This window comes from Taudactylus pleione, unplaced genomic scaffold (genome assembly GCF_031769625.1).
Source record: "Taudactylus pleione unplaced genomic scaffold, aTauple2 ptg000541l, whole genome shotgun sequence".
NCBI classification, from domain to species: domain Eukaryota; kingdom Metazoa; phylum Chordata; class Amphibia; order Anura; family Myobatrachidae; genus Taudactylus; species Taudactylus pleione.
Window position 1 is genome coordinate 2461964 of NW_028284943.1, and position 22134 is coordinate 2484097.

The 22134-nt window shown below is 42.2% G+C and overlaps 1 protein-coding gene across 2 annotated transcripts in view; it reads right to left on the bottom strand.

Annotated features, from left to right (window-relative positions):
* Positions 1-1097: 1097 nt before the first annotated feature.
* HDAC1 (histone deacetylase 1) overlaps positions 1098-22134 on the bottom strand; it is a 37717-nt gene continuing 16680 nt past the window's right edge. Inside the window, exons 3-14 of one of the 2 annotated variants that reach the window (XM_088451221.1) lie at positions 14040-14157; positions 13484-13558; positions 13195-13333; positions 12970-13111; positions 12499-12591; positions 12309-12417; positions 11789-11929; positions 6415-6523; positions 6204-6334; positions 5974-6120; positions 4176-4224; positions 1098-4006 (exon numbers count right to left, since the gene is read on the bottom strand). In XM_088451221.1, coding sequence (XP_088307347.1) covers positions 3979-4006; positions 4176-4224; positions 5974-6120; positions 6204-6334; positions 6415-6523; positions 11789-11929; positions 12309-12417; positions 12499-12591; positions 12970-13111; positions 13195-13333; positions 13484-13558; positions 14040-14157 — 1281 coding nt within the window. In that variant the 3' untranslated portion in view covers positions 1098-3978. Of the gene's footprint in view, positions 4007-4174; positions 4252-5973; positions 6121-6203; positions 6335-6414; positions 6524-11788; positions 11930-12308; positions 12418-12498; positions 12592-12969; positions 13112-13194; positions 13334-13483; positions 13559-14039; positions 14158-22134 lie in introns of those variants that run through there. The other variant, XM_088451222.1, reaches the window with a different exon arrangement.

The following is a 22134-nucleotide window of genomic DNA, read 5'->3' on the forward strand; positions in this document are numbered from 1 at the left end:
TAAGTCCCCATAGACTACAGTGGCGAACGCTATCTTCAGATGGCGTTAGCTGCTGGGGCCAGGAAGCATTCCCGATATTGATACATTTGGCAGCATCGCATCCCCCATAGAAACCTATGGGGGAGGCGGCTGCCGGCGGCATTGGAGGGATCGCAGCAGGTATTGGAGATACCTGCTGCAGTCCCTCCTTCATACATTCGGGGGATACTTAATATTTGAGGTAAACCCCCGAATACAGGTGTTTTTGGGGAATTTACCTCAAATTAACTTTGATAAATGGGCCCCTTTGAATGAGGTACTAATTAAGTCACCTGTGCTTAAGCATGGAGATCCTTAAATCCTTGGGAAACTGCTCTAAACAATTGTATCACTAATTAGATATAAAAGCAGTGTATACAAGTCCGTGTATCATTTAAATAAATTAAACTGATCTTCTAAAGCAGTAGTTAGCAAACTGGATGCTGAGTTGCACTTACAGAGGTACCATGGGTTGGTGGTCCAGAATCAGATCAAATTAATGGTCAATGTGATTAGTAGCCAACAGTACTGGCTGTGCCCATCATAAAACATGTGACAAAAGGAAGCACAACCATGTCCATCATCACATAACTGATTAAAGGTGTGTATCCACTATCAGACGGAAAAACTAGAGCACAATTACGACATTGTAATTGTACTATCGTTTCTCCGTCTGTGATGTGCCTACACTGAATGTTCATTGTAGGCACATCCATCATCCCCGTACATGCTGAATCTGACGTGATCATCAGGTTGACCAGCATGTATGCTGGTTGTTTCCAACGTAAATGTGCCCGATGCATGCACGATTTGCACGCGATTGAATAACGACGTCGTTATAATTCAATCGCCTGCAAATCTCGCTTAGTGGATACGCACCTTAAGGATAAACAGGTAAGAACAATTTAATCATCTTTGCTGAATTTCTCAATAAGAACCTTTTGGCCTGGGGTGTGGTGAAAATAAATTCTTATAGTCTAGGGCTCCATGATTCAACAGTTTTTAATTGTACTAACAATTTAAGGACATAATGGAAGTGATCTATATTATGAATCGTGTAACACAAAAATAAATATTTCACCAGTCAAAAAAGTGTTTATTTCAAATGTATACAAACAGCTACATTTACATTCCAACCTATTTATGTACAATTACTTTCACAAACATGTAGTATTTTATAGTTTAAAACCTACTAACAGTGCATATGTATTAAAATCAGGGAAGTCCTGCAATATTTTCAGTGTAGATCACCTCAGGAATTTTACATGATTATGCATGCTATGTACTAAATGTAACTCGCAGGATAGCAGTAGCGATAATAGTTGTCCCTGCAAGTTACATCTCAGTCACATTGGAGGAGTCTTTCAAATCTTTAAAAGACTCCTCCTGAGAATCTGACACTGAGCATTCGCCCAGTATGTTTTCAGAGGCTGCAGGAGAGGAATTGGAACATCCCTCTCCTGCGAGAATGCCTCCATAGGCATAAAGCAGTTTATACAAATTGAGAATGGAGTAAACCAACTGGACCTGCATTGCCACGATTATATCATGTCCTTCTGTAGACATAATTGTGCACAATTAAAATGTATGTAGGGGTATTTACCGGTACATAAACTTGGCACTCACTTTTGAGCAGAGGTAATTTATGATGAATACAGTACATTATTGCAGGGATTCTCAACTCTGATCTTCAAGTGCAACAGGTCATGTTTTGAAGATTTCTTTAACAATGCACAGGTAAGCGCAGCCATTTTGTTGGATCAGGTATTAACCTTCATATTTCCAGACAAAATTGCAAAACATGACACGTTACTGGTACTTGAGGATTGTGGTTAAGAAACCCTGTATCGTATTTATGACACTTCCATTTTATTCCTCATTTGAGGGTGATTGAGCTGTAGGTTTGTCTAACTGCATCAAACAGATGTGGTTATGCAGTTTCTTCAAACGTTTAACTGTGTTTTTACAGCTGTATATAGTTTCGCGATTGTTTTACCTTCCAGCATGAAGTTTTAGCCATGTTCTGGGTGGCAATAAATATGCATTAATGGAATTGAAATTTTAATTCACGGGCAGAGGAATGTGCTCAGTGTGTACTCCTGAGAATTTGTGACATTAAACTGCCACCTTTCTGGACGCTAGTTCTGAATGACAAAGCTTAGGAACGTAGGCCCACAATAACAGCTAGAATTATATAATTCCCAAGTCATTTAACAAGGACGGAAGTTTAAAGGTGCATACACACTATTTTTTGAACGATTATTATTTAACGATATCGTTTAACAATAATCGTTTTAAAAAATCATTCACTTTCTGAGTCAAACGATGAACGATTATTGTTCATGCGCGTTCACGTTTGTAGTTCAGTCAAACTTGTCAACTCAACGATTTTCATTAAGTTAATATGCAAAAATCGTTTGTAGTTCATAAAAATCGTTCATTACATTTAAATGAACATAGTAAATGAACAACTTTAGTAAACGATTTTAGTTCATTTTTTCAAGGTAGAAAATAGTTTACTAAAATCGTTCATTAGCTCAATCGTTGTGTATGCACCTTTAAAAAAGGTAAATTTTCCCAGGAATTTGTGTAACTGCATAATGTAATTAAGCATCTACACAGGCCTTATTATTATGGTTACAACATTGCAAAACACACTGTCAGCAGAGACCTAACGTGTAGCAAACATGGTCATTCCAACCTGTGCACTCACGCTCTCATAAAGGAGTAAAATCATGTTTCCAAGTTTTACTTAGTGGGAACCGTTTCATGCATTGCACTTTTAACAATGCGGCATTCCAGCTTGAAAAATGTTTTATTGCTTGTAAAAACTCCCCCTTCCCCTCAAGTAAACATTACTGAGAAAAAGAATGCATCATGGATAAGCCCTTGCAGATTTATAGCAGGGAATGGAATAATAGTATTATAAGGACTGAAATTTCAGGCAGTTCACTATCCTGGTCACAAAAGAAAATGATACTGTCACTCATGCCCCCTGGAGTTGAATATGTTATCCTTTATAGCTTGATTACTACACTAGATGTAATGGCTTAACAGATTTTTATTTAATAAGTCATTTTAAAACCAAAGTGATAAAATACTATTGTAACTGCAGATACCAGGTTTACATTTAGAAAAGGGAACTACATACAAGAACACCAGTCTGTGGTATAAGGTTTTATTACAAATTTGCTTCACAATTTAACCATAAAAAAACCCCCGTCACAAAAAGGACATATAAACCCCATGTATCGCCTTTCTTAAACCCCTCAACTGCCACAGTAAGATTAAATGTAGAAACCCAATAGCAACTCCCTTGAGGTAACATGTAACGGCTGCCCAGGGTTCTAAACATCTGCTTCACAACACAAAATGGGAGGAAGGATTTAGCAGCATAACACAAACAGGGAATCCCTGAAGAGTGTGGGGAAAGTGGGGACTCGAACATTCCTATCACATGAAGATATGATTAGCCCCAACTGGACGAGAATTGATTTCCACCCTCTTACCACATGGATCCGGAACATGATGTGCATAGGACTCCCCCAAGGCATGAAAATAGCAGTCTCATAGGATCATCCATTAGAAAGGACACCAGTAGAATCAGGACAGTCAGTTGTAGACATAATATACTGTACCAGTGTTCCTTCATTTAAGAAGGGAAAGTAGCTGAAATGGGCATCTTGTAAGGAGACAGAAGAGCTGGAGATAAACCAAGTCACCACCCCAATGTAGAGGGGACACAGGGCTTAATGCCTAAAAACAAATTATATAAACAAGCAGGAAAAGAAGTAGTCTTCTTCTGGATTAATCTTCCCTCCGTTATCAGTGAGATAGAAATAATTTAGCCCATGTAGGTCTCTTATTTAATATATGCCTTGTTCAGTGACCCTTATATAAAATATAAAGTCCACGAGGAACACTTGGGTCTTGGGAAGATGTCCCACACCAGTCAGAGGATCAGGCTGTTTTGGTCTCCTCTTTTATCCTGTGGGAAGTTGCAATGAACAGTGATTATTAACAAGATAGATGGAGTAGAATTACATTTTTACAAAAACACAGCAATTACTAGAATATAATCACCACACATTACTACTATTTATATGACAATTCTCATAACGAATTTCATTTAGAAAAAAAGAAAATACAATTCCTACCGTTTAACTTCTGTTTTCTCATCTTTTAGCTTCTCCTCCTCTTTGATGTCTGCAAAGTAAATCATTTGTCAAAAGACTAGAAAACAAAAAACACAGAAAAGATGAATTACCCCCAGACTGTGGGTGTAGTCCAAAAAATAAATCCAATTATAATGGTCAGAAAAAAAATACAGAAAATTTAAAAATTACATACTTAAAAAGGTATCCTCCAATCTGGGGGGACACTTGTACCACAGGGATGTGTCCAGGGAGCAGGAGATGGGCACATGTTTCAGTGTCTAAAGCTAGTTTGTATGTCACTTAGCTTTAGATTTTTATTGTAAAATATTTGTTGCTGTAGTGGATCACATCTTCCAGTTTATAGCATAGCCAACCCCTACTGGAGGCAGGTTCCCAGTGACATCACAAAGTGCTGTGCTTTAATATGGACCACAGGCAGATCTGGAGTCTGTCACTTGGTTTGATCTGCTGCATTTTTTTCCTTTGGATGTTTTTTCTAGGTTCAATTGAGCTATAGTGCAGTCAAGCAGGACATAAATAGACAGTACACTATGGGACATTTATTATTTTGTTTTAGACCTGATAAATTATAATGTCTTATCGCCGCAATAGGAAATTAAAGATTGCAGGTATGTACGATTGATCACATCCTGGGACTAGTGCTCTGATAGGAGCCTATTCTGATGTGTAAAAGTAAAGTGATCACTAGATAGAAACTGGGGGTTGCAGAAGATCTCAGATATCTGCTGAGGGCCTGCCCACTAGACATATTCAGACATCACCTGAAAATGGGGGTTTATCAGGGATAACCAGCATATTTTGTTTGATAAATATGTCCCTGAAAATTCATAATAGGGTAAATAACAGACGCCATTCAAATTAGTGTCACATCATTCTTGTATTAAATACTGTTTGTAGCCAACAGTGGTGTACTGGCAAAAATGCTTGCGACATGGCACCAATGTTGGGATTTGTGAGCAATATAGTTAAATTTGCTTTTGACTATACAACAGTAGGACTAAGATACTTACAAAGTAGCTTGAACATTTGCAAATGAGACAGAGGGCCAAAAACATCTCTAGGCCCACTGAGGTCACTAGAGTTCCAGCTAGTCTTCTTTAGCAGGATGCTGGGCCCTGCCAAGTGTAAAAATGGTAAAATGCACCCTGCTTTTGTTGCAGTGCCCCGCTGACCTCCCACTGCCGCGCTGGATGCAGACATCCAGATGATCACTCGCCGCTCTTCAGCTGCCGCCCTGAACTCCGAACAAGAGGAGGTGACCTCAGGAGTCCGACAACAGCAGTGATTGGACTAGGCTGTGCTTTTGTGCCGCCTTCTCTATTTGGTGAGACAGGAGGGCAGAGTTTGACTCTTACCGCTAAGTCAAGCCAGCCCCCCTTAGCGGTCTCCAGATAGCAGAGGAGACGGCAATGCAACAGGGTCCCGGTCTACTGACAGGGGGGTATATCCTAACTGGATACACCAATACCTCAGGGGAGGAACACCTATCATACAATTAGCATAACCCTCCACAAAAGAATAACATTTATACAATGTATTACTTCAGGTCTACCTGACTAGTGGTCAACTCCATTAAGAAGAAGGTGCTGTCATCTGTGCCATACATAAGATTGACACCCTGTTGCATTCATGGGTAAGAGTTCCCACTGTAAGCTACATTTTTTATTAATTTGTACTCCACTAAGTATTAAAAACCATAGGCAATGAACCGTTACTTCAGTTTTACAAGTTCACTTTGCAGTAAGCCGTATGGCAGGATAGAAATGATTTCCTTCACCTTTCTTATCTTCTCCATCTTTCTCATCCTCTGTTTTGGCACGCTTTGCTTTTTTGAAATTGGCAACATTCCTGCGCCCCCCTTCACCTTCATCCTCTGAATCAGAGAACTCCTCATCACAAGCAATCCTCTTGTCTGAAGACCGAACTGCAAGGAAATTACATTTTGGTGTGAATGTGGTCTATAGATGCATAGGGGCTCTGAGACTGCCATACTCTTATGCTTCTTACTAGAAATGCGTTTATCTGGATCATCCTCATCTTCATCACCACTATCATCATGCACAGAGTGATCAGGATTGTCCTGCATCTGGACTCCAGGCGCATGTGGAAGCATACGCAAATTCTCAAACAGCCGTTGTCTGAAACAAAACCCCAAACCAGGTCATTTAGGTCTGTCCAATCTCAAAATATTTCATAGTCTTATGTGAACATTACTCACTTGATCTTCTCTAGGTATTCGTTTGTGTTCTGGTTTGTCATGTTGGAAGGGCTGATGTGGAGTTTGAAGTCGGGACCAAAGTATTCAAAGTAATCATTGTATGGGAGTTCTAGAAAGTAAAAACGTCACAGGTTACACCAGTCTACCAACACACACATTACTCATATTTACCATATTTGTGTTTTTGACTAGAGCAAATGAATGATCTTTTGCACACTTGTACCACAGCATATAAATTGTACCTTGTCTATAGATATTGTATAATGGTAAATCCTTATGCATATATGGGTCAACTCAATTATTACTTGTAGTCTATAGATATCACCTGCCCTATTAAAAACACTTATTTTTCAAACGTTACTTTGCATGCAGGCCATGCTCCAATAAATTAAAGACGACACTAATTCACCCCACCATCACTACTAAGGGCCGGATTCAATTAGAGACGAACAGTTGCGGCCGGCAAAATATTATGCCTTTTTAGTATTTATGGTCTGATGATCACGAGACCATAACACTGTACAGCCATGGCCAAAAGTTTTGAGAAGTACATAAGTATTGGTTTTCACAGAGTTTACTGCTTGTGTTTTTAGACCTTTTTGTCAGAGGTTACTATGGTATATTGAAGTAAAATTACAAGCATTTCATAAGTGTTAATGTAATTGTCAATAAAAGCCTTTAAGTTTATGCAAGAGTCAATATCTGCAGTGTTGACCCTTCTTTTTAAAGACCTCTGCAATTCGCCCTGGCATGCTGTCAATCAAATTCTGGGCCACATACTGACTGATGGCCGCCCATTCTTGCCCAATCAATGCTTGGAGTTTGTCCACCCGCCTCTTGAGAATTGACCACAAGTTCTCAATGGGATTAAGATCTGGGGAGTTCCCTGGCCACGGATCCAAAATTTCGATGTTTTCTTCCCTGAGCCACTTACACACGGGGCGATTTGAAAACGTACGACACCTCAGTACGTTTTCAAATTCAGCCCGATGCATCGCATGCTGCTGTGAATGGTAACGATGCATCTTACAAGAGGCTTAGTTTACCCATTTAACAGCATGACGGATCGCAGATCTTATGGTTTTTCCATAAGATCTACGATGCCGATGTACGGTGGCGGGGAAGCGCATCGCCATCGTACAGCATGCCAAACCACACACGATATGCACGATTGATCTTTGCGATCGATCTAAACCGTGCACATCGTGTAAAAAATCTTGCCGCCTTAGTTATCACTTTTCCCTTATGGCAAGGTGCTCCATCATGCTGAAAAAGGCATTATTCGTCAAACTGTTCATGGAAGGTCGAGAGAAGTTGCTCTAGGAGGATGTTTTCGTACCATTCTTTATTCATGGCTGTGTTCTTAGGCAAAATTGTAAGTGATCCCACTCCCTTGGCTGAGAAGCAACCCCACACATGAATGGTCGCATGATGCTTTACGGCACTCAGTTTGGGAACCACTGCCCTAGCCTGAGTACCTCGAGTCGAGAAAGGAGACAATAAAATTGTAACAAATGAAAAAAAACAAAAACAAAACTGGTCAACAACGAAAAGACCAGAGTACCATGAGTGGGCGTCCAAAAATGCTTCCACATAACCCACCTGGGTAACCTATCCCTTTCCTCTGGCATCTTACCCTTATTCTTCAAAAAATGTCCCGATTTCGCCTTAGTTATACCCCTTTTACACCACGAACCCGGGATTTGTAACACGTTTCCAAATTGGACCAGACCCGGGACAGACCCCCTTTTACACTGCGGTGCCGGCCCGGGCTATGCCCGGGTCAGCACCGTTCACACCGGAGCCGGGTCAGTGCAGGTGAGCAGCGCTTTTACCTCCCTCCGCAACCCCCTTACCTTACTCCGAAGCGGTCCGGAGGCACAGATGGCCGGTGGGGTGCGCCGCTCCGTTCTGGTCGGCCCGGCAGTGGACGCTTGGAGATTATGTAATCTCCAACCACTAAAGCCGGCCAATCGGGCTACATGATCCGGATAATCGTAACCTGGGTCGCGCCGTTTACACTGCAGGGTGACACGGGAATGACCCACGCTCAACACTGCAAGGCAGCCGGGTCGGATGCCCAGGGATTTTTAAGTTGGTGTAAAAGGGGTATTAAGAAACCCTCACTTGATCGCTCTCTTATTACTACCACATCTCCCCTCTCCCCTACACCTCCAAGCTCTTTGTAGGTCATGTACAAAAATTTCCTCCTAACAGCCAAATCCAAAGGCCATTATCTCTATATTTGCACTCGTCGATCTCAAAGCAGCATTCAACATGCAACCATGCCCTCTTGCAAACCTGTATCCTAACCGACACTTTCATTTACATTATAGAGGTTCATAGTTAGGTTCACAAATCTTCCCTCTTTACTAATTTAGATGATTGACAGGCCTTTTCTGAAGCTACACTTTTATTTTATATTAGTTTGTATAATAAGCAATTTTAATCCTCTTACTGTATGTTACCTGGTTTAATTCAGATTCTTGATTAAACTTTATTGTTTAGGGATTGATATGCTTGTTACTATTAATGGTGGCTATCTATTGTAATCACAAGGTTTTGTCCTTCCTTTCACTCATCGATAATCGTAACCTATTGATTAGGTTATTTTTTTTAAACATCCAAATATATAATAATCTGTTGGGAAGAAAAATTGTGGTGGAAAAAAATAAATAAAAAAAAACACTGACTACTTTTAATAGGCGAGAAGTCATCTGTAAGACTCCAAAACATGAACACTTAAAATCAGGTTTGAACCTGAAGCTATGATCATTTCAGTGAAAGCCCTAGGTGCTGTTGCAAGACCAATTGAATGGAAGTAAAACTGTAAGTAGTTAGATAGGATTTTAAACCTAAGAAGACATTGATGATCTTCCCAAATTGGAACATGTAAGTAAGTGTCTATAGACACTAGCATCTCGTTACCCTGACCAACAAATCTAAGCAACTCCATCTTGACTGTCGCCAAGATGGCCATTTAGAGGTATCAAGTTTAAAATAGAAACAGATTTGAATAGAGACTCATAAGTTGTCAAATACCCCAGCCTCTTGAATATCAACCTTTCAATAGGGATTTTGGTCTAGGAACATTAGCAGGAAAGATGTAAATATTCTAATTTTGTAGAGTATATTAGTGGAAAACTGAATGGCTTCTAGAGATTTCAGATTCTTAATCAGCATCTCATGGTTTAAGCCAGTGTTCTCCTTGCTGCAATGGAATAAGCAGAAATACTGGCAGCTAAATGAAGATTCAGAACATTTGCAAGTAATATCAATTTTGTCTGCCTCAAGATTTTCAGACCACATAAGAATAGCTTAATTAATTGAAACTGTAGCCAATGCAGGTCTAAGAGAAGCTCCTGTTTCAAAAAACATAGGGGTCAATCCAATTAGGTGCGAATGAGTTTGTTTCATGGAACTAGCAGACTTTGCACAAATGCGTGCTCCAGAGAATTCTCCAATCCAATTAAAAATGCCTATTTGCGGTACGTGATGTGCATGAAAAAGTGGGGAGACCATCCTGGACCCCCTAAAATTGATAATTTTATTTTGTTAGCAGGACTGTATAAAATGGTGTTTGTGGGCATTAGGAAGGTACGGTATTGTATGTTTTTAAATGGTGTCAAATGGCTGATGTGCGTTTTGCTTTTTTGTTTTTAAATGCAAAAAAAAAAAAAAAGTTAAAGTTTAATTTAATCTCAAACGAATTAAGCGAAAATGTAAATAAATAAAAATTGTGTGGTACTTTGAGGGTATAAAAACAATTATTTTTCAATTTAGAAAAATACTGTCATTACATTTGGGGTGCCTAAATTACCGAAAAAGTTGATTTTGGGGTAATTTGAGGCCATTTTTTTTTTACCCTCAAAAAATTACATGTAATTATTGGACGAATTAAGCCAATTTTAAACTTCCAACTGCCTAGTCATGGCGAGGGGTGTCTAATGGGTTCAACCCGATGTCCTGACCTTTTAACCAAACAAAAAAAATTTCCTCTCCATCTCTCACCCTCAGGGAGGTGCAAATGGACAAATGCGAATTCACTCTGGTTCAGTGCGAGTTGCTAATTGGATTGCAAAATGAATCTGCTGTGCGAATTCGAAGAGAAAACAGCAACTCGCACCTAATTGGACTGACCCCATAGACTTCAGAATAGAATCAAACTTCCTATCGGAATCATCCTTTAATTCATGCAACGTTAAAGAAAGAAATGGTTGTCTTAGAAAGCTTTGCCATAGTCACATCAAACTTATATGCTACACATGACAAAGGGTTACAAGCTAAAAGCCTACAGGAAATCTTTTATTTCCTATCAGGCTTTATACACCCTTCTCCTAGTAAGTCTGGAGAGAAAGACCAGAGTAAAACCCAAATCAGAAAATGAGAAAGCAGAAGTATTTTAAAATACAATATAGTATAAAAATAATAAAAAGGGCTCTCAATACTTCCCTCTAGTTAAGAGATAAATCTGTGCATAGAGCGACCAACACTTTTGCACACACAAAAAAGCCTGTTAAGAGGGATGGAAATTCAGTCACTGAGAAGTGCCTTCCCTTAGCACCGGATTCAATTAACTGACAACTTAATATATTGCTAAGTGAGAGAGACTGAAGAAGCAGACCCTCAAGACCCGATTACCGGCAAGTAAAGATCTGCTGACCCCTGTTCCCAACAATGACCACACAACAGATCCTCCCACCACCACTAAAGTGGGACTAAGTGTGATATAGTCATAGACAGCTGTAAGTGTATAAATAGCAGCTGCCTATTCCTGACAGCAACACAGAGGTAGTGGCAGTGACCCAGACCTCAAGAGAGGAACCAAGGGCTGTAAGCCCTGCTCTGGCACAAGAGAAGCAGTCTGACAGCCTGTATTAAAAACAAGTAAATACAGTAATTAGTGGTACAAAAACACACACACACACACACACACACACACACACACACACACACACACACATATTTCCATATGAGCTTCACAATAAGCAGCATAGCATTGCCACATCTACCTACGGGACAGAAAAACAGAGGCAGGCAGTCTCATTACTCTTCAATCAGTGTGTATAAAATCGCTTAGTAGTGGTAGAGAATGACAAACTGCAATGGTCAACTTTATTAGTATAATAGTGAATGAAGTTAAGTAGATTTCTGTTGTGATGCACTTTGATAAAATGCCTCCAAAAGAGAGTAGATTTACTAGGTTTCTAAAAATGAAAAGCAGTGAAGGTCCAATCACAACCAGATTCTAGCTATCATTTCTTTCTTGCATTTAAGATAATGATAGACAGAATCTGATTGGTTTCTATGGACAACACCACCACCACTTGTCTGTTTTAGAAGGATTAGTAAATCTACCCCTAGATGTACTAACCGTTGGGGATCTCTGTGTCCAGTGCCACAGCTGTTTCAAATGTCCAACAGCGAGCCACGTTTCTTATTGTGTAGCCACCACCACCCAGCATCAACAATGGAAGGTTGAAAGTCTTCATAAACTCCACACATTTAGCATGTCCTAAAACAAGCAAGCACTTATTAGCCAGGGTTATCATTTAATCATTTTTTTTTTTTTTAAATCATTTAATATCGGTCTAAAGCAATAGAATTTTTAATCCACAAAATACATCCTGTCGGTAAAGGCATTGTAAACTAATGAAAAAGCCCATGTGACAGATAACTGCTTGAAAACTGGCAGTGAAGAATAAAGCCACACACATTCCTAGCCGCCTGGTCCCCAGACCAAAATTGGGGAAATAAGGTTTAAATCACAATTTAGTTATATACTGCAAGACTTGGAATCAAGACGCATCTAAGTAATGTGATCTACTGAAACAAAATTGAAAACGAAATTTAATCTTTTTAAAGTAAAAATTTTAGTACAAAAAGCAACTCACCTTTAATGGTCAGATTAAAGCATCCAAGTCTGTCCCCAGAGAGGGAGTCTGCACCACACTGTAGAACCACTGCACTTGGTTGGTACATCTCCAGAACCTTGGTCATAACCTGGCGCAAACAGTATGAAATTGTTAAACACAGGAGGGAACTAAGCACACATACAATCACAACTTCTATTACAATACTTACTGGTTTAAAAATGGCTTCATAGGACTCATCATCAATACCATCTCGCAGTGGGTAGTTTACTGCATAATATTTACCCTTTCCAGCTCCAATGTCCTAATTACATATAAAGTTAAAAAAAGGAAAAGGAAACCACATTAGAACCAGACACCGCAGTTCATGAATACAGGTAATGAAAATACATTATATATCCCTCAAGTTCACTTCAAAATAGCTAGAAAGTTGGAAAGTTAGTGCAGCAAACTTATGGCATACTCATACAGGAGTTTATTATTGAAAAAGGCTAGAAATGCCACAGCAGTGACTTTAAATACAGACTGCCAAGTTTCTTTTCTACACCCTCAAAACCAGGTTTATATTTTACACGACCCAAAGTTAAGAACTACTTGCCTGGCATGATCGCATAATTTACGACCACACCAGGTTGTGTGGTCGGAATTAAAGTTTCTGACCATCGTGGTTTCCTGCACTCACCCTCAAGTCCCCAGTGCCTGGAAAATATTCTCCATATTTGTGAAAAGAAACAGTCATAACTCTATCGGTAGTATAGAAGGCCTCCTCCACACCATCACCATGGTGAATGTCAATATCAATGTATAGTACTCGCTGGTGATACCTGAAGAAAAGCAAAAACAATGTTAAAAATGATTTTACACCAGTCACAGGCAGTCAGAAGTACAGACACTACTGCATACATACTTTAAAAGTTCCAGAATGGCAAGCACAATATCATTGACGTAACAAAATCCAGAGGCCTCAGATTTCTTGGCGTGATGAAGTCCACCTGCCCAGTTCACAGCGATGTCTGTTTGCTGCTTGTTTAACTTAACCGAACTTGCTGCCAAGACGACATAAAAGAAAGGGTAGTTTTAAACAAATAATTAAAAATGATATTTTGATGAAGTTCAAGACCAGCTGAGAAGTTACAATGCCACATTAACACAAACTAGCGTTATATCATTAGCCAACACCCGCATTAAATACTCACCTACAGATCCCCCTGCTGACAACTGGCAAAACTCAAAGAGCCCATCAAACACAGGACAGTCTTCCCCAACATTGACTGTAAGAAAAGAGCAAAAACAAAACAAAACAAAAAATAATTGTACAGACTTCTGAAGAAATTAATCATTTCCCTTTCTTATGAGCAAAATATTGGAAGGCAAATGTGTAATTCAGGAGCAAGTGTCCAGCAGGATCTTTAAAAGAGCCAAGGAAGATGTGGGACCAAATGTAATAGGGAGAGACTAACAGTAAACTCTCACACTTTTTAAACTCGGTCAATGTAAGAGTAAGAACATGCAGACTCGCAATGTTTTAGACTAAAATCACGATTTAAATGCTCATCCAGATGTTTTCCCATTTTGAAGATAAACCAATATTTTCTAAACTCTCATCCTATAACATTTGGCCCATGTCTCTATGGAATTGCACCAGAACAGAGGTGCTGCAGGATCTTTGTAAAACATTTTTAAAGGTACACTGGCTAAGTGGATTTTATGCTTTAGCCATTGCTGGACAAATTCTATCGCATAGACACTTACACCTTTGCATCTGCTTGCTGTATTCTGACATGTTGTCTGGCCGGATGGAGCGTAGAAATTTTATGTAATCATCACTGTGATATTTAGTCATCTCTTCTGCATTAGCTTTGTGAGGTCTCTGATAAAATTAAAAGCAAGATATTCAGTAACAAGTATTTCATACAAAACCTAACATCTAACGGGCAGAAGAGTTTACAATGTTAAAATTAAAACACATCTTACATATGTGCCAGATGTTTGATGCCTAGTTCCTGAAGCCCCCAATAATCCAGATATGGTTCTGCATACTGTATTGGTGCTAATGATTACATTACTTCCCAATTTAAATAACATTTCTACAAGGGGAGAGGCACTGACTAATGTGCTCTACAGTTTAATTCAAGCAAGTGGAAGTAGTCACCATAGCCCAGGGACCAGGCAGATTGCAAGTGAGATACAAAGGGGGCTATGCAATTCAGCGGGAGTTGAATAGTGCCGGAAAGTTGGTCTTTGAGTTATTCAATTCAGCGTGCAGTTTAGTCAGACCATTACAAGTTAGGTCGGTGAATGCTGGTTGAGAACCAGCATTCTCTGACTGAAGTGCCGGCTGCGAGGCTGTTAGCACTGCGCGAAGCCGGCAAACAGCTTTGCGGCCGGCACGTTAGTCGACCTAGCAGTGTGCTAAATTGAATAGCTCCTGGACCCACTTCCCAGAGCTATCAGTGATCGCGCAGAGCGAAAAAAATTGTGGGTCCCAGGGACCCCTCACTTTATAAAATTGGAGTCCTACTCCACCGTTTCTGGGTCTCTACACATTATGGGAGGTGAGGGCAGGCGGCAGTTGGGGTAGAGAGGATTAAGTGGAAGCAGCAGTTAGGGTAGAGCTGGGGGTAAAAGCAGGGAGAAGTTGGGGGAAGGGCTTGGGGTAGAGGGGAGTAAGGGCAGGCAATGCTGGGGGTAGGGAGGGGGTAAGTGCAGAAAGCAGTTGAGCAGTGCTGGGGGGCAAGGATGAGGCTAGGGGAAGGCAGTGCCTGTGGTAGGAAGAGGGCAAGGCAAGTATATGTGCAGTGGGCATTTGTGCAGTATGTATGTGTGCAATATGTATGTCTGCAGTGGGCATCTGTGCAGTATGTATGGGTGCAATATGCATGTCTGCAGTGGGCATCTGTGCAGTATGTATGGGTGCAATATGCATGTCTGCAGTGGGCATCTGTGCAGTATGTAAAGTACCTTGCAAAAGTATTCTCCCCCCCCTTGGCTTTTTACCTTTTTTTCCTGTAATTTATTTTTTTTTATTTGAAATTTTATGTGATGGATCTACACAAAATAGTCTAGTTTGGTGAAGTGAAATGAGAAAAAATATATATAAAAAAAGAATCTATAAAATTCAGAAAATTGTGTCGAAGCTGGATTATTGGCTGGGACAAGATCAGTTTAAAATTGAATCGCAGCGAAGCCATCTTGCGACTGGCCGCAAGACGCCATCTTGGAAATGAGATTGCAAGACGCCATTTTGCGAATGGCCGCCCAAGCGCCATTTTAGATAAATTCACATTTAAGTACATATGGCGATATTATTATTAGTACCATGTGACTGCATCTTTCACCATTCCTCATATACACAATACGCACAATTGCGCTGTTAACTAGTCGCATATCAGCGAATGCATAAGATCCTATATGAAAACGCTGTTTATTAGCTTTATTCGCACGCATCTGCTCCAAGTTAACTAGCGTTCTTATATCAAACCCCGCATAGTCACACATTACATATTCACATACAAGGTTCCATAAGCTTTAAAGGTATAAGATTTAAGTTTGTTCATTTAGTATAAATGCTGTGAAATAAAGATTATTTGATAAGTAAGGTTTTATACATAAGTAAGCAGTGTTTGGTATTGTACTGATGCGTGCTTTTTTTACAGAATTCCGGTATTATCGGTGTGGAGATCGCATCATGCATTCTCAACTTATGGACCGCAGACACTTCAAGCAACAAAATGTATATTATATGAATAACTATTAGGATGTTGCATGAGGCGGGAATCCAGAGACCCCCAGTTGTTAGAGGCTGGGTTGGGTCTATTTGAATCAGCCTGTCAAATGCTCTGTAACAGATGCATCCCCCTTGGGAACCAATGGCATCAGCAACAAACTCCTCTATTGTGTTGTCTACTTCTGGGGGATATAAATGTGTGTGCTCAAACACTGGGTCTGGGTCTTCGTGCTGAATGCTGACTGACGAGGGGTTTCTTGCTGATGCCTAACATCTGGTCCGGAAGCGCTGCGTATGTATACTGTACTTGGGTCTGTATAATTTCTTTGCGCCTAATTGTGTATGGATCAATAGTGTGTAACTGACTGTACTTTTACTTGAATAATACTTTGTGCTTTGGAACCACAGATTCTAGGTCTGAAGTCTTTATTTACTGTATGACTGCGTACGCAATTTAGCATCATTAGAAGGTATAGGCAGGATATTAGAAGGTATAGGAAGGAGTGTATAGAGATTCTAATGCAGTATCGTTAGTTATGTGCATATGTAATCCCCCCCTTTGCTATGAAGCCCCTCAAAAGTTGTAGTGCAACCAATTACCTTCAGAAGTCACATAATTAGTGAAATGAAGTCCACCTGTGTGAAATCTAAGTGTCACATGATCTGTCAGTATAAACACACCTTTTCTGAAAGGCGCCAGAGGCTGCTGCAACACCACTAAGCAAGAGGCATCACACCATGAAGGAGCTTTCCAAACAAGTAAGGGACAAAGTTATTGAGAAGTACAATTCTGGGTTGGGTTGTAAAAAAAATAAAATAAAAAAAATATATAAATATCCAAATCTTTGATGATCCCCCGGAGCACCATCAAATCCATCATCAGCAAATGGAAAGAGCATGGTACCACAACAAACCTGCCAAGAGAGGGCAAGGAGGGCATTAATCAGAGAGGCAGCACAGAGACCAAAGGTAACCCTGAAGGAGCTGCAGAGCTCCACAGCAGAGACTGGTGTATCTGTGCATGTGACCACAATAAGCCGTACACTCCATAGAGCTGGGCTTTATGGAAGAGTGGCCAGAAAAAAGCCATTACTTAGTGATAAAAATAAGACACGATTTGAGTTTGCCAATAGGCATGTGGGAGACTCCCCAAATGTATGGAGGAAGGTGCTCAGGTCAGACGAGACTAACATTTAACTTTTCGGCCACAAATGAAAATTAATTCTGGCGCAAACCCAACACATCCCATCACCCCAATAACACCATCCCCACAGTGAAACATGGTGGTGGCAGCATCATGCTGTGGGGATGTTTTTCAGCAGCGGGAAACTGATTCGAGTAGAGGGAAAGATGGATGGTATTAAATACACGGATATTCTTGAGTAAAACCTGTTTCAGTCTGCCTGTGATTTGAGACTGGGACAGAGGTTCACCTTCCAGCAGGACAATGATCCAATGCATACTGCTAAAGCAACACTCGAGTGGTTTAAGGGGAAACATTTAAATATGTGTTGGAATGGCCTAGTCAAAGCCAAGATCTCAATCCAATTGAGGATCTGTGGTCAGACTTGAAGATTGCTGTTCACAAGCGGAAACCATCCAACATGAAGGAGCTGGAGCAGTTTTGCCTTGAGGAATGGGCAAAAGTCCCAGGAGCAAGATGTGGCAAGCTCATAGACTTATCCAAAGCGACTTGCAGCTGTAATTGCCACAAAAGGTGGCTCGTTCAAGTACTGACTTTAGGGGGGGGTGTGAATAATTATACACACTGAACTTTTCTGTTATGTTGTCCTAAATGTTGTTTGATTCACAATATAAAAAAAAACAAAAAAACACAACTTCACAGTTGTAGGCATGTTCTGTGAATGAAATGATGCACACCATCAAACAATCCATTTTAATTCCAGGTTGTGAGGCAACAAAACATGAAAAATGCAAAGGGGGTGAATACTTTTGCAAGGCTCTGTATGTGAACAGTGGGTGTGTGTGCGCAATATGTCTGCCTGCAGTAGGCATCTGTGCGGTATGCATATGTGCAGTATGTATGTCTAAGAGGTCTGACAATGAGGGGGATAGTACTGCAGCAGAGAGCTCTCTGTTAGGGTGTCACAGGGGAAGTTATATGGCGCTGATGCAGGCCATTTGGATGGCTCAATAGGCATTCTGTAGACACCAGGACACAACTTTATTAAATGGTACAAGAGTTGTCAGTACAGGGTTACAGCCTTTCAATATGCAGCTATTTCCTCGGGTCACAGCGGGAGAGGTAGTGGGTGGCAGAGGCAATGAGTGACAGGGAGAGGCAGTGGGCGAGTCTGGTTTTCTACTACACAAATGAACTATTTTAGTTTAAATGGACTCCCTACATATGGGGACAAATTGACTCTCCACCTCCTGCAGACCCATACACAAAAACACCCCCCCAACACAGGTACAAGGGTACATAAGCAAGCCAGTACAGAAGCACAACAGTAGCAATATCTGCATTGGATCTTATAGCAGCTGCAGGAGTGCAGACTGTGACACTTCTCAGTCCGACTGTGAATCCAATTAAATCACCTGCACTCCAGTTCAGTGCCACTATATCACTTTCCTACAGGTCTCATTATCATGATACTGCAGACAGCGGGCTTGGGACTTCGGAAAAGACGTGCTACAAGTGGGGTGGGGGAAAGAGTGTTACGTTAGGGGGAGGGTGAAGTGTGTTAAGTACAGGGGGGTTTGTTATAGAGGAGAGAGTGAAAAAATGTGTTCTCAAAGACAGTTTTAATTTGTGCTCCCATTAAACAAGCACAATCTCAATCTCATACACCCCCACCTCCATCGCGGTCTTGAATTGTACTTGCCGAGAGCTACCTCGGTAAAGTGCGGCATCACGGTGACAGGCGGCAGCGCTGCACGCCTTGATCCGGCGCCCAGAGAAGCGACTGTAGCGCGGGGAAAGAGGCAGAGGCAGTCTCCAAGCTCAGGGATGAATGGCACTTGGTCTGCAAGGAGACGGGAGAGCCCGGCAGCGTTACGTGAGAGGAAGGAGGTGGTCTCAGGCGGTGATTCGGATAAAAAGCCGATGCCGCCAGCGTTGATTGGTTGGGAACTAGGGGTGACGCTGGGGAGTTTGACACGGCTGCTGCTTAGCGCGTCCTCCAGGAACCACTCACCTTTTAAAAGTCCCTCACTGCCTATATCGCGTAAATACACGCTATAGTGTGTATTTTGCGAACGCTGGCTATTCAATTCCCGCTGAATTGAAATCGACCCCAAAATAGTAGACTGCCCCTAACGATGATGGAAGGGGGGGGGGGGGGTAATTACAAGGATTGCACCAAACACATACTCCAGGGGCAATTCAGCATAACATGACTCATGAACTTCCGAAGAACCCAAGGAGCAAGGGATATCGGGGGAAAGAGGTACGCAAACTGGAAGGTCCACCTTACTGACAGAGCGTCCACCAAGCTTGCTTCGGCATCTCTTGTTTTGGACCCGTACACTGGTAACTTGTGATTGTGTCGGGAGGCCATGAGGCCCCATTTGTCCACTAGGAGTTGAAACACCTCTTGGTGAAGAGACCATTCCCCTGGATGCACGTCGTGACGGCTGAGGAAGTCCGCTACCCAATTGAGGACTCCGGGTATGAACACTGCCACGTCAGAATGCGTGACACTTCTGTCACTGCTGCCTGACTTAGAGGGCCTCCGTCATGGTTGATGTAAGCCACCGTGGTGGCGTTGTCGGATTGAACCTGTACGGGCTCTCCGTGAAGAATATGACTTGCCATCAAGAGGGCCCTGTACACTGCCCAAAGTTCCAATATGTGGATGGGCAGGGCTGCTTCGACTGCTGTCCAACGGCGAAATGAGTGCGGACCGGTCACTGTGCCCCAGCCCCGGAAACTGGCATCGGTCGTGAGTACCCAGTCCGGGACCCAAAAGGAGCGACTGTTTGTGAGATGAGGTGTCAGTAGCCACCAAGAAAGAGACAGGCGCACCTCCGGAGAGAGCACCATCGTCTGATCCGGTGGGCTAAGCCATTCCATCTGGAGAGGATCAGCCCCTGCAGGGGCCTTGAATGAAATTGAACATATTCCACCATGTCGAATCTGGACACCATGGACCCTAGAACCTGCATCGCCGAATGTACTGACACCCGACTACTGCGGAGGAATCTGCGCACTCGCAGGGAAAAGATCTTTTCTGGAGTTAGGAAGATTCTCTGCTGGTGAGAATACAGAAAGGCTCCCAAATAAACCATCCTTTGTGAAGGAATTAGGGAGGACTTTTTCCAATTGATTAGCCACCCGTGCACTTGTAGACAAGCGATTGTCAGGCATAGTGGTGTTGAAGCACCTCTGGAGAACCCGCCAGCAAGAGGTCGTCGTCCAGGTATGGCAGGAGTCGTATACCCTGACTCCACAGATTGGCTGCCATGACAGCCATAATTTTGGTAAAGACCCTTGGAGCCGTGGATAGGCCAATGGGCAGTGCCCAAAACTGTTGGTGCAGAATAGCAAACCGCAGATAACGCTGGTGAGAAGACGTTATGGGGATATGCAGGTAAGCATCCTGAATGTCCAGGGATACCATGTAATCCAGTATGATGGAACGTAAAGTTTCCATCCTGAACTTGGCCACCCTGAGGAACTTGTTCAGAGATTTGAGGTTGAGAATAGGCCGATGAGACCCATTCGGCTTCTGAACCAGAAACAGAGTAGAATAATATCCAGTCCCTCTTTGAGATAGTGGAATTGGCACAATTACCCCTGCTTTCAGCAAGGACTCTATGGATTCCTGGATCTGCAAGGCCTTGTTCTTGTCGGAAGGAGGGCTCGTAAAGAAAAACTGGTGGGGAGGGTCTTCGTCAGAATGAGAGCGCGTACCCCTGAGAGACCAGTTCTTTTACCCAAGCATCCTTGGTGGTTTGACACCAGCATTGGGCGAACTGAAGAAGTCGGCCTTCCACTCTGGGATCCCAGAGGGAGGCCCGTCTCACCAGGCTGAGGGTTTATCCTCTGACTTGGAAGCAGGGCGTCTTGCACTCCAGGCCTGTTTTCCTAGGCTTGGTGGTTGTTTTGGTCGCCGATTGTCTAGTGCAGTGGTTCTCAAACTCTGTCCTCAGGACCCCACACAGGTCACGTTTTCCAGGTCACACAGCAGGTGCACAGGTGTATTATTTCACTTGTGAGTGTGAAGAGACCTGGAAAACATGCACTGTGTGGGGTCCTGAGGACAGAGTTTGGGAGCCTGTGGTCTAGTGAACGATTGTCCTTTGGGCTTTCCTTGAGGATGAAAGGAAGAATTCTAGCCTTGGAAGGTGCAGAAGCTGATGGCAGAAATTCTGATTTAGATTTTGACCAGGTCCGGGCCAAACAAAGTCTCCCCATTGTAGGGCAAGGCCTCAAGGCCCTTTTTAGAGTCAGTGTCTGCCCTCCAGGTGCGTAGCCACAGGGAGTGGCGAGCAGACACTGCCACAGCAGAGACTCTGGAGGACAGCAGACTGGCATCCAAAGAAGCCTCACCAATATAAGCAGCCGTATCTCTAATGTGGCCCACGATAGAGAGAATGAAGAATAATTATATACTCGCAGGGTCCCATGGGTGGGGAAAACGGCAGAGCAGCGGTCATAGTCGGTGAATGGGTGCCGGGTGCATGCACCCGGCATCCATTCACAGTGACCGCGAAGCTTGGGGACTTCCCTGCACGCCCCCAAGAAAGACAAAAAGGGGGACGAGTCATAAAGACACGCCCCTTATAATTGGCCACACCCCCTTTCCGGCGCACGCAGAAGTGCCCTAGCTCTCGGTCCGGCGCCCTGCCTGCCGCCGGACCTAGAGTGAACACTACAGACCCCACTTACAATGTATGCAACTCACTGGTCCAATAATATGGCACAGTGCAGCACACAACTGTATGTGACAGACTTCACAAATACTGTAATCTATATATGTGAGCTCAAAGAACCACCCTAACTACACCTGTTAGGGCTGGTAGTAAAGGAAAGGGATAGATATAAACTGACAGATGAGAGAAAAGACACAGTCAGCGCTAGCATAAGTTACATACAATGCAGAATTATATTACATACTGCAAATTGGCACTACCATCAACTGCCCAGATTCAATG